At 44.0% G+C, this 13,207-nt stretch overlaps 2 protein-coding genes across 4 annotated transcripts in view; one reads left to right on the top strand and one right to left on the bottom strand.

The window, feature by feature from the left end:
• Positions 1-12,692, bottom strand: part of LOC147015594 (uncharacterized) — a 43,235-nt gene extending 30,543 nt beyond the window's left edge. The window contains exons 1-2 of the mRNA XM_085850509.1: positions 12,143-12,692; positions 3,591-3,737 (exon numbers count right to left, since the gene is read on the bottom strand). The gene's annotated coding sequence lies outside the window, so the exon portion shown is untranslated. The remainder of the gene's footprint in view (positions 1-3,590; positions 3,738-12,142) is intronic.
• The window catches only part of LOC147015593 (dual oxidase 1-like), a 187,301-nt gene that overhangs the window by 127,159 nt on the left and 46,935 nt on the right, over positions 1-13,207 (top strand). For all 3 annotated transcript variants that reach the window (XM_085850495.1, XM_085850493.1, XM_085850494.1), the window contains exons 17-21: positions 1,131-1,316; positions 1,516-1,741; positions 4,865-4,958; positions 5,132-5,307; positions 10,737-10,806. In XM_085850495.1, coding sequence (XP_085706621.1) covers positions 1,131-1,316; positions 1,516-1,741; positions 4,865-4,958; positions 5,132-5,307; positions 10,737-10,806 — 752 coding nt within the window. The remainder of the gene's footprint in view (positions 1-1,130; positions 1,317-1,515; positions 1,742-4,864; positions 4,959-5,131; positions 5,308-10,736; positions 10,807-13,207) is intronic.

Here is a 13,207-nt window from a genome sequence, read left to right on the forward strand (position 1 = left end):
GCAGTGAATTGGGATGCCCTCTGGAGGATTCTTGGTCTTCATGGGGTGCCACGAAAACTGATCAATCTGACATCTGAACTGTACTCTGGTACTGAGAGTGCTGTGACATGTGGTTATGCCATCTCCAATGTATTTTCAGTTGTTTTTGGAGTTTGTCAGGGGTGTGTACTGGCCCCCACACTTTTCAGCACTTGTATGGACTGCATTCTGGGGAGGAGGTCTGAGAGATCAAGCTTGCGCTGCATCGTTTGGGAATGTCAAGATCTCTGACTATGATTTCGCAGATGATCCAGTCATCTTTGCAGAGACTCTGGAAATCCTTTTGGGGGCCCTCAAGGTGCTGATTGAGGAGTTGGAGCAGCTAGGATTATAGGTTTCCTGGGTCAAAACTGAGATCCAGGCTTTCAGTGACATCTTGGATGCTGCTATCTTGTTCGTACCCATTTGTGGTGAGGATGTTGAGGTCACGGAGAGATTCACTCTCCTTCGCAGTGATATTTATATCTCTGCTGGCTGTGAGCCAGAGGTCAGTAGACATCTTGGTCAGGCCTGGGTTGTCATGGATTCACTGGATCATGGGGTGTGTTGCTGTGAATACCTGTGCAGGAGGATGAAAGTTCGAGTCTTCAGGTCCTTGGTGCTTCCACTCTTGCTCTATGGATGTAAGACTTGGACTCTAACCAGGGATCTGAGATGGAGACTTCATTCCTTTGGTATCAGGTCTCTTCACAGAATCCTTGGCTATCGCTGGTCAGACTTTGTGGCCAACGAGCAGTTGCTGATGTAGACTCGAATGAGTTTTGTTTCCTGCATAGTCCATGAGAATTAGCTGTGGCTGTATGGATATGTGGCTAATTTTCCTGACCCTGATCCTGCTCACCAGATTCTCTCAGCGCGGGAGCCTCATGAGTGGAGGAGGTCAATGGGCTGACCACGTGCCTCGTGGTTGCAGCAGGTTGATCAGCATTTCAAGGAGATGGAGATGGGCTAGGCAATCTGTCTGGGAGATGGCCAGACTGAGGCCCTGAGAGTACCGGCAGAAAGTTTATGCTGCTACGCGCTGCTCCGGTGAATGTTCCCACTCCTGACCTGACCTGACAAGTAATTTTGATGATATTGTTTTTTTTCAGGTTTTGATGTTTGCTGCTGAAATTGAACGTACTGCTTTTGAAGACACCTTTGAAAACATTCTGAAAAGGCAAAACATCACTCTCACTCGTCTGGGTGATAAAGAGAAGTCCATCCTGCAGGAGGCTGCCACTCAGGAAAAACGAAATGTGACAGTGGAGAGATTTTTTCGCAAACTCTTTTCTGAGGTGTGGAATTCCCGAAGTATTGTGACATATTTTAGCTCTTTGAAATGTCGCGCAAATCGTTCTTCCGCAAGACAACTAAGTATTTGCCGTTATGAAATGAGATGAGTATTTATTCATTTATTTACAGTTGGAGAACCTTCAATGATTCATTTTTGCTTGATTCTGTTTTGGTGGAGAAACTTGGTTTTCTTTTTTTCAGATTTTGGAAATTCCAGCCAATGAGAGTGATACATGCCAAGAAGAACCTCCTCGATGTGTGAGCACATCTCTCGAGTGCGAGCTCACACGTATGGAGTTAGCAGATACTCTGGGCCTAAAGGCCAGCTCAAGTTTTGTTCAGCAGATGTTTGAGCTGGCTGACCGAGACAAAAATGGATACTTGTCTTTCCGTGAACTCTTCAACATTCTCGTCATCTTTATGAAGGGTGAGCACAGTCTTAAGCTTCAATATTCTTGCTTAAAGCTTAAATAAGCGAAAATACATCGTTTTTTTTTGTCCTTCAAGTTATGACGGCATTATTCTCCTGTCATGTTGTTGCTTTACTTCTTAAGATACTTCTTTTTAAATTTATCTTCCAAATGAATTATTAGGGTACACTGGAAAATGGCACAAACAATGAGCAAAGTGACAGCGGAATAAAAATGATTGCAATGTATATTGGAAGGGGGGGGGTGTGGAGGGGGTGTCCAACAATGATGGTACAGAGGTATTGCACTGACCTATGAGCTGTCTAGTCTGGTTTTGATTTCCAACCCAACTATAAACTGTTGCATTGGTGCTTTACGGGTAAGTTGTTGCATCATAAAGTGTGCAGTTCCTCTGTTGGATGTGTTCCGTATGCTAGCATTAGTTGGTGGATGTTCATGATCTCATGGTGCCTTTTACGAAGAGTCGGCTCGCATGACAAATTCTGAACAAATTGCAAATACCTGTCCAAACTCTCTTGCCAACATGCATTTTGCAAGCATGACAAGTATACAAATACCCTCAACATGTGGGGTTGAGGGAGGCCTTCATATTACATTGGACTGATGTGAATGAATATGTATTCACACACACACACACACACACACACACACATACACACACACACATATACACACACACACACACACACACACACACACACACACACACACACACACACACACACACACACACACACACACACATCCACACAAACACACACACACACACACACACATCCACACTCATACATATTGTAACAGTGAGTTGGGTGGACATGGCCAAAGCACCTATCCAGACGGTCACCAGTCTCGCGATGGATTTTTCTTGGGGCTGTACGTTGTCTGCCAGGAAAGCCAAATTAGATATTTGCTTCGGTTTTAGATGCACAGAAACTCAAACGATTCTGTCCTCTGCAATGCGTCCATCAGTTTGAAAAGTATGAGGGCCAAGCGATAACCTTGAATGCAACGCACCGCTGTTTAGTCCTCATTACGAGGTTGGCACCACTTTCCAATGGTCGTGTGTTTGCTTGCAACCGTAGTTTTATAATCCAATCCCGGCGCACACCGAGCCAACAGTTTAATGGTGAAACAAACCCTTTTAATCATGGGCAGGGGCAAAGGGAGAAAATTACACATATCAGACAGTGACATGATAAAAAAGTGACAATCCCTCGTGCAATCCCATCCTTAACCACTAATACCTTACTCTCACATCCCTCTCACACATTCACAGACTAAGGCAGTAGAAAAAGGTCATAAGACATAAAAATAGGACCATTGGTCCTGTAGCTTATCTGGGCCCAGTCATTATGTTGTAACCCAAATTTAGTAGCATTCTGACTGGTTGGTCGGGAGAAGAAGATTTTTGAAGGAATTCCACAATTTTTACAAAAATTCACTGTCGGCCATTTTGAGACACTTCCAGTCATGTGATCAGCATAACATCTGCAATTTATCATTTCTGCCCTGGCCTAATGTTGCAACCCAAATTTGGTAGCATTCTGACTGGTACATCTGGAGAAGAAGATTTTTGAAGGAATTTACCTAGTCCGCCATTTTGATCTACTTAAAGTCACGTGACCGGAATGAGCTTTTCAATCCCCTTTGCCAGTCAAAAGCGGAACGTTGCTGGCAAATTTCAGCCGGATCGGCCCAGCGCTTTGGCCGGAGAAGTCGAAATAGGAGATGGACGGACAGTGCTTGCTGAGAATACCTTATCTGGAATTCCAATTCCAGATAAGGTAAAAACCGATCTATGCCGGTGGTTCCTTGTGGTTGCTGTTTGTGGTGGCTGCTGCTTACCCTTGTGGGACATACTGCGGGCACCTTGAGCTTTTGCTGACCACCATCTGCTCCCCTTTCAGTGCTCGTAGTTCTCCGTCTGCAGCTCCATGCTGCATGCGCGATTGTAAAACACCATCTCCAGGTCCCAAGACCATGAATGATTTCCTGCAGAGACGAACCACAAAGCTTTCTCGGAATGCTCGGCAAACCGCGATAGACGAAGCAACCACCAAAGTCCAAAGGGGAGCACAGTACTCTATTGATCTGCAAATGAAGGTCTTGTAAATTGTTAAAAAGTTTTGATTTCCCATGGAAAGACTTGGCACACTGGAGGATGCTCAGTCAACCACTGGCTTTTGAAGCCAATTTTGATACAATATTTACTCAAAAGATTATAGCCGTGGGTGATGACCAAATTTTTGAGTGACTAACCTTATTGAAGAGGTTTGTAAGGGAAGTAGATGGAAGGTTCACCAGACATTCCTTTTGGAGAGACAGAGTTAGAGTGTGAGATTTGCCAAGGTTGAAAGAATTATTCCATTATACCAGCATCTATATCTATTCTGCAAAGGCTGCAGAGAGGGAAGAGGCTGTTGCTTCCTTCTCTGAAAGATAAGGGATGCTATGGCAAAGGGTGGAGGCATCAGTAAAAACAGACGGAGGGGTTCCAGAGAATCAGAAATATCGTTGATAAAGATGAGAAACAGAACTGGGCCCAAGACACTGCCTCGGGGTGCTCTAACCTCGACATGGAGAGTAGATGAGAGGATTCCTTTGATTACGACGTGATGACTACGAGAGTGTTGGAAGTTGTGATTATCTCCTTCCTCAGTCTTTGAATACAGTACCTCCTTCCTCAATCTGTTTAATAACACTCTCCCCTCCAGGGCTTCAACTTGGCAGTATACCCCTATCTCAGGTCATTTGCCTTCTCCACCTGTGATCTTTTTTCTCCTTATTGACCCTCCCCGACCTCTCCCCGTTTAAATAGAGGTTGATATGTTTCTTTCCTTTTCCTTCTCCTGGTCATTCATCCCATTGTTATTTCCATTTATTGTCCTACTCACTGCCTGTGTGATACCTTCTACCCTCTCCCACCTCTTTCTTCTGTGAGTGTGGATTTGTACACAAAATACTCATTAAATTTAAATTTGGTGAAAACGGTCTGTGGGATAAAAACACAAATCGACCACCTGGACATTCCTGCACTTCAAATAGTAAACATGTGTCCTGTAAAAGTTAACACAGCATTCCAGGGATTTGTTGATCGAAAGGTGATGTAATTGTTGCAGGTTCAAACGAAGCAAAATCTCAGTTAATGTTCCAGATGTATGACACCAAAGGTGAAGCCATAATGTCGAAGAATGACTTCTGCCTTATGATCAGGTAAGTGGTTATCTTCTGATCATTCACACCTGACATCAATCTTGCTGAATATTTTCAGCCTTTGTTTCTCTTTGATTGTCAAAATAGTGCAATAAAGTATTTTTTTTTAATGGTTTCAACATCCAATGAAGTTATGTTCCATACATTTAACCTCCACTTATAACCTGTCTCAGTTCGTTCCTCGAACTCTCCAACTGTGGCCTTTCACCTGAAGTTTCCAGTGGGGTTATGAACTCTATGCTTCGAGAAGAAGGCATGCATAACCAAGAGCAGTTTACTTGGCACGATCTTCACAAAATATTCAGCAGAAACTACAGTGACACGGAGTGCCTGCAACTTCACCTCAGTGGTAAAGCATTTTTCCAAGAAGGGATACTGAGTGTCTGAAAGCATGTTGGTGTCTCTAAAGGCTCAATTACCTTTTTGTGTGATGGGCTTCATTTAAACTCATGAGATGAGCAAACATACCAGAGCCAATGCCACACTTTAGGTTCATGATACTTGTGCAATGTGAAATATTTTAAATAAGTCGAGTGCAAAATTCCACTTACAGGAACTATTGGGCAAGGTGCCCCACTTGTTTCAAAACATCCTCCTTGTTCCTTTTATTTGATATAATAAACATTTTCATTTTTAATAAATTGCTGCACTGTCAGTCAAACCAGACTCAGTAGCAAAATGGTTGGAGTGTCCCTTCTGAGTCTGGGAGGTTGGTGGTTTGAACCACGGCCAAGTCAGAACAAAGACTTAAAAGGTGTGTGCTGCTTCCTTACTTGATACTCAGCATTTAAAAGAATAGAGAACAGACAAACAACACTGGGAAGGCAATGGCAAACCACCCAGCAAAACCTTTGTGAGGAAACTGCTTCACCAGCACCAACGCTTTGTCAAGAGCACCGTCTGACACATCAAATCAAGTCAAACACTGTCAGTCAGAGAGCCTTTTGAGTACCCTTTGGCCCATAAATTAAATTGGAGTTAAGATTTGGCCTACATGTTAAATACATCAAATAGGAAGCTCAAACTAATGACCCAGGACCAAGAGTGGGGCAACTTAGCTAAATATAGCATAACTAGAATGGGCACTCATAGAGCGCATACCTTCGCCGCCACTACTTTTTTGTTCTTGGTATGAGTGTGGGGAACTGGTTTGATGCTGGTTTCATGCAAATCGAATAAGAATGACTGAGTTATGCCAAAAACCGCATATTTTTCAAGGGCGTGACCTCCCCCCCGACATTTTACCCCAACCGGTGACATGTGTTCTGACGTCATTGTGTCACAGGATTGGGCATTAAATTCTGAACATTTTGGTGCTGGGTTCATGTAAAGCGGACAAGAATTGACCGCGTTCTGACAAAAACCGCATATTTTTCAAGGTCGTGACCCCCCTGACCTTTGACCCCTAACTGGTAACAAGAGTATGGGCGTCATTGTGTCATATTGCATATCACAAGATGAGGCGTTGAATTCTGAACATTTTGGCGTTCGTTGCATGCAAATTGAATAAAAATTGACCGTGTTATCGTAAAAAGACGATTTTGACCTTTTCGTGACCTTGACCTTGACCTTTGACCCGAACGATCCCAAAAGCTAATCGAATGCTTCCTGGCTAATAACCAATCATCCCACCAAATTTCATGCAATTCAGTTTAATACTTTTTGAGTTATACGAATCACAAGATTACAAATAAATAAATAAATAAATAAATACACGCCGACCAAAACATAACCTTTCGCAGAATGCGAAGGGAACAATTGTGCATTTTGTGAGGAAAGCACCAAATTTGGCACACGAGTAGCCTAACGTATTATGAACAGATTTGGATATTGGGCCATCTCAAAATTTTTGATGGCAGTGGAAAATGGCTGCCACAGCCATCAGCGGCTGAATTTGAGATGGCCCAATATCCAAATCTGTTTATAATACGTTAGGCTACTAGTGTGCCAAATTTGGTGCTTTCCTCACAAAATGCACAATTGTTATGCTATATTTAGCTAAGTTGCCCCACTGCAAGGGGGATATGAGGTGAGGAAGGGTGGGGGACATCTTGCCCCACGTTTCCTGCTGTGGTATGTTGCCTCGGCTGACTCTGCATCTCAAAGCAATTTAAAGAATGAAGACTATCCAAATGGTTATATCCTGTGTTGCATGGGGTTCTTGGAGTGGAGCAGTTTTCAATTTTTTTTTTTTTTATCGCATCTAACCAAACAGGAAATAATACAACAAAGAATCCAACTCGGAACTGTTCCGAGCTTATTTAGAAAGCTAGAAATGAAAGTATTTAGAAAGAACATGAGAACAGATGACCCAAAGAAAAACGTGATGGAAAACCAAGTTATGGGGTTTGAAGCAAATTCTGTATAAAAATGATACTTTCGTTTAAACCATGGAATGACCGCATTGTCAGGTGAGGGATTGGGGCAAAGCCTTCGGGACCCCCATTTGTTGATGGCAGATCAGATCTGTGACTTGCTATATAGGTACCGTGTTGACCTGCACTAACCTGTTTCATGGTCAGGTTGTCGGTGACTAAGCCATTTCCCCCACCAGGTTTCGTTGTGAGGAGGGTGTATGGATATGGATTCCCAGGAGGATTTAAAACAAAACCTATCAAATGGTGAAGAAGCTCCTTGTGAGCCAACGCCAATCCATATCTGGTGCCCAACTGCATCTGTGGACATCGCCCTTCAGTTGGGTTACCTTTTTATAGAAGTTGGTGGCAGGATTTGCCCTCTGGCCACCCTAAAACACTTCATTCTGCAAAAAGTAAAGAAAACTGAAAACCCACTCCGTGGGAGTACCTCCTGTGCAGCTGCCCTTCGCAGGGCAGCTCACCAGATGACGGGATTGGGGCAAAGCCTTCGAGACCCCCATTTGTTGATGGCAGGAGGAAAAGCATGGGGTGACCTTCTTGGGTCAAATTGTGGTGGTGTGTGTCAGGGTGGTGCTGAGGTGTTGTCCACCAGACGACGGTCTCCTCGGGTTAACCTAAGGCGGTCCCTTCGGGTGGGTGCCTGGAATGTCCTATCCCTCAGAGAGGATGATCACCTGTCTATGTTATCATCTCAACTCCAGCGTTTGAACATCAGTATTGCAGCACTTTCTGATGTTCGGAGACCGGATAGCGGTGAGATCATGGTGGTATACTACATCTACTACTGGTCTCGTCGCTCTGATGGTTACCATTCCCAAGGAGTCACTGAGGCTGTGTCCAATAAGCTGATTTCCATGGTAATTGAGGTAAAACTTGTCAAAGAGCGTATGATGAGACTGAGGATTTGTCACTCCTTGGGTGTCATTTCCCTGGTCTCTGTATCTGCTCCAACTGAGGCGAATGATCTCACTGTGAAGAAGGCATTCTCTGCCGCGCTTGAGTCTGGTTGATCAGTGTCCCAGGCGAGATACTCTTCAAATCTTGGGAGATTTCAATGCATCGACTTGCACTGACAGAAATGGTTATGAGACGTGTGTTGGTTCCAATGATTCTGGAACTGTGATCCAGAATAGCACGAAGTTCCTTGACTTTGCAAGAAGTCCTGGACTGAGGGTGGCTGATTCTTGGTTACAGCACCCACAGGCTCATCACTGGACTTGGTTGGTATTCCAACGCTGTTGGTGTGACAAAGGAAACCGATCATGTGCTCGTTGATGCATGCTGGAAGATGATTCAGAACTGCAGTCGACCGGAGTACTTGTTCCTAAACATCAACCACTGTTTGTTGTTGCAACTCTGAAGTTTCAGCTTAAATCCGGGAGAACGTTACTGTTCCAGCCAAGGCTGGATATTGGTAAGCTGAAGGATGACAGGGTAGCTGAGGTGTTTGCGAACAGGTTGACTAGGGACTTGTGCTGAGGGCGGACAAGGAGTCCGATGTGTGAGGAATCTGTGAAGTGGTACAGCACCACCTCTGGTCAAGTGATTCTCGTCCTGCTTACAGAAGAATTTGTGCATTGCATTCCTCCAAGCCTGTCCCTCGGTGTACTGCAGTTTGAGCAGACGATGGTGTCCTCTTGACAGAAAAGTCTGAAATGAAGGCCTGCTGAGCCGATTACTTTGAGCGGCTGTACCAAACTGACCCAAAAGTGGTTGAGTTTCATGTCAGGGGTGTAACTATCACTATTGTCGACCCTCTAATCAATTGTGAACCGCCTTCGTTTGTGGAAACACCAGTCTGCAGTAAACCGGTTGAAATGGGGTAAAGCTCCTGGGATCTGTGGCATCCATTCTGAACTTCTCAAGGCTGGGGGAAATGCTGTACTCATGTCGCTGCATGCAGTTCTGTGCTCTGCCAACTGACTGGAAGAGGAGCCTTGTTGTCCCTCTCTGGAAAGGGAAGGGTGATCGCCTGGACTGCAACAACTACCGAGGGCTGCTGCTGCTCTCAATGCTGGGCAACGTCTTTTCTTGGATAATTATTGATGGGGTTCGCCACCATCCGCTTGTGTTCCAGCTTCCAGAGCAGTTGAGCTTTACACCAAAGATGTCAATGATTAACGGTATCCTTTCTCTTTGTGCACTCACCGAATGTAGATGAGAGTTTTTGGCAGGGCTGCTTACAGACAATGTTGATCTCTGCAAAGCATTGGATTCAGTGAATCGGGATGCCTTCTGGTGGATTATCGGTCTTCATGGGGTGCCACAAAACTGAGCAATCTGATTTCAAACTACACTCAGAAAGTGAGAGTGCTGTGAGATGTGGTGGTTCCATTGGTGGCTTATTTACAGTTGTTAGTGGAGTTTGTCAGGGGTGTGTGCTGGTCCCCAAACTTTTTAGCACTTGTTTGGACTACATTCTGGGGAGGAATGTCGAATAGATAAAGCTGCCGTGCATCATTTGGGAATTTCAGGATCTCTTGCCTCGATTTCGCAGATGATGCAGTCATCTTTGCAGAGACACTGGATATCCTTATGGGAGGCTCTCAGGGTGCTGAAAGAGTAGTCGGGGCTGCTGAGATTGCAGGTTTCCTGACTAAAAACTAAGATCCAGGCTTTCAATGACATCTTGGATGCTGCTATCCCATCTGTACTGTTTGCGGTAAGGATGTTTATGTCGCGGAGAGATTCACTTTCCTTGACAGTAATATCCATGTCTCTGCAAGTTGAGTCAGACATCGATAGATGTCTCAGTCTCATGGATTCCCTGGATCATGTGATGTGGCGCTGTCGGTACCTATGCAGGAGAATAAAAGTCCGAGTATTTAAGTCCTTGGTCCTTCCAGTCTTGCTGTATGGTTGTGAGACTTGGATTCTGAGATGGAGACTTAAACATCCTCACCAGGTCTCTTTGGATAATCCTTGGCTATCGCTGGTTGGTCATTGTTTTCAATGAGCAGTTGCTGAGAGAGACTCGTATGAGATTTGGTACCTGTATCGTCCGTGAGCGTTAGCTGTGGCTGTATGGACATTTGGCTCGTTTTCCTGATGCTGATCCTGCTCACCAAATTCTCTCAGGGAGGAAGCCTCATGAGTGGAGGAGGCCAACACGCCGACAACATGCCTCGTGGTTGCAGCTGGTTCATCAGCATCTCAAGGAGTTGAGGATGGGCCAGGCATATCTGCATGAGGTTGACCAGACAGAGGCCCCTGGAGAGTACCAGTGGAAAGTGGATGCAGCGACGTACTGCTCCAGTGCATGCTCCCTGAACTTAGCGACCAACACATTGTACCTTTTATCAGCCTCATGAGGGAGTCACTCGGTGTACCTTGATAGTGAAATAAATTTCAAAATATATCCTACTTTGACACATATTTTCATGACTTTTCTCTTTTTCAGGCCTCGGCAGGGAACACAAGCCATGCAAAGAACGAACCACTTCATTCATACTTCAACGAAAGCCTCACACGTGGGTGTTATCAACTTTTACACAAACTTGATGTCATACATTCATGCTGATGTAACATTCATATCTATTGATTAGGATAACTGAATTATCAGAAAATAGCTTAACATTAATTTATACTCATAAGAGGCGTCCACAACCATCCTTAATGCTATGGAACATTGACTAAGGTCCTTACTTTTTTTGCCCATCTGCAATGGAGTTGATGAGCCGTTTGAGCCAAAATGATTCCTTTCAGTCAGTCTGTCCATCCTTCCTTCCTTCCTACCGACAGTGGGGCCATTAACATTTCTTCGTTTTTCCCTTCTCTTCCAAGGTGGTTCAACGGATTGTTTTGATACTCTGTCTGATGATTCCTCACATCATGCGCAAAAACTAATGGAGTACTTTAAAATTTCCATCCAGGTGGTGAGATAATTAGCTAATTAACTAAAAATATAATCTATGTTTGTATGTCCATCACATATCATGACATTCTGTCATGTTTCCTCGTTATTTAATTTTAATTTCTTAATCCTCTTAATTTAATTTGTTATTAATCAATATTTAATTTAACCTCTAGATTTAATTTCATGTTAAACATTATTTAAATTAAATTTAAACCTCTTAATGTTATTAATGCCCTCTTGCTTTGAAGAAAGGGGGAGGGGAAGAAAGAGAGATGGGGCGGCCAGCGAAGGGACAGTCCTTTTCGTCCTTTTACTTTTTTTAAGACCCTTTTAATACTTTGGACCCTTTTACACTCTATAGACCCCTTAAGACCCTTTAAAAACCCAATCGACCTCTTCAACCATTTAGAACCTTTAGACCCCATTTCTCACCTTATGCAGCCCGACTCTGACTGCCCTCCATCAGGAGACGAGCATCTGTCCCACTTGGTACTATTCATTCTTTTTTCTTGCGCCCTCACCTTTTCACCTTTATTCGCTTTTAAATTCATTTTATCCACAACCGCTTCAGGGATTAACATGAAACTTTCAACAGAAAGAGTGCCTACCCATTATTACGCACTGCCTCCAAGCACCGACGCGAGTGCACCAGTTTCCCGGAGGGTAGGGGTCGCACCTTGGAAAAGCTTTACAGACAGTAATATGTCCCATCTATTGTTCAACAGGTCAAACCAACGTATGACATGAAACAGAAGGATTTTTCATTTAATTTTATTAATTTTTAGTTTATTAATTCCCACTGTCTACCTTTCAAACACCAATACCATTTAAAAGCATCCCTTCACGATGATTTTAAAAGAAACTCAATGATTTTAAAACTCTCCGAATTAACATACACATGACAGGTTTCAATGCAGTTTCGAATTAACTCATGCCTTTCAAGTCGATACCTTATCTCATGGACCCAGTTCTTTGACATAAAACCTCAGCAGGATACGAATTGATGCCAAAGTCGGTTGTGGAAATGTTTGAAGCAGCCTTGCCCCATTAAATGCGCACAGATTGAAGTCTGACCAGCCAGTCGCGTTGCAAGTCGCCAGAGGGTGATTTTGGAATCGCCGAAGCAAGCAGATGAACCCGAGTCCACTACTCACTGATGAGGATAACAGACCAGCTACTGAAGAGTGAGGACAAGAAAACAAGCAATTTGCCTTCTTTATGCGATCAGAGAGGAAATGCCTGCTTGGACATCATCTCCGCGACACCAGCAAGGCAGTAGATTCATCCAGAACCCAACCAGCAGGCAGATAAGATTGACCTGCATCTGCAGGGGTTCAGCTGGTTTTTGAGTAAGGTTTTTGGAGTTGCAAAACTAGTCCTGGTAATCGTGTCGCACTGTCAATACCCTCTTTGCTGTTTGAACTCGGTTTTAAAATGAAATTCAGCTGCAGGACGTGCTGCGCACACAGCTGTTACTTCTCAGTGGCCACATTGCGTCCTCCTCCTAAATTGCATGGCTCTCTGCCCGTCATTTTATTGTGTCTCGCACAAGCTCACTCAGAGGCCTGGTGTGTCTGCATGCCGTTGTGTCCTCAATGGAGCTTGTACTTGGTTTGGTGCGATGTGTCCCATAAACCTTTTCTCCCAGTCTGTTTGTCTTTCATGTGGAAGTATAGTTTGGACACATTAGTCTAAACACAGCTTTGTATAGAGTGATTTGTCCAGCCATTTGCACATTAGGCCCCACATACTTTTACTTTTCAGTCACCTTGACATTCAATTCTACACTCCTTCGTGCCCAGCCTGACAGCATGCAGTTTGCTGGCTGCCTTTTACTCACAGTGTAAACTTAACATTCCCAATTATGTGGTATGTTTTATTGATCCGTAACACCATGGATAATTTTTGAAATTTGGAATAAAACTTGAAATTTGGAAGGAGGCGGGCTTGGGAGAGGAGCTGGGTTAACAAAGATAGACAAGGTCATGGTTTTGGATTGGGGATGATCTGAGATG

The sequence above is a fragment of the Eptatretus burgeri genome, chromosome 12 (assembly GCF_056783735.1).
Source record: "Eptatretus burgeri isolate ZD-2024b chromosome 12, Ebu_testis_v1, whole genome shotgun sequence".
Taxonomy (NCBI): Eukaryota; Metazoa; Chordata; class Myxini; order Myxiniformes; family Myxinidae; genus Eptatretus; species Eptatretus burgeri.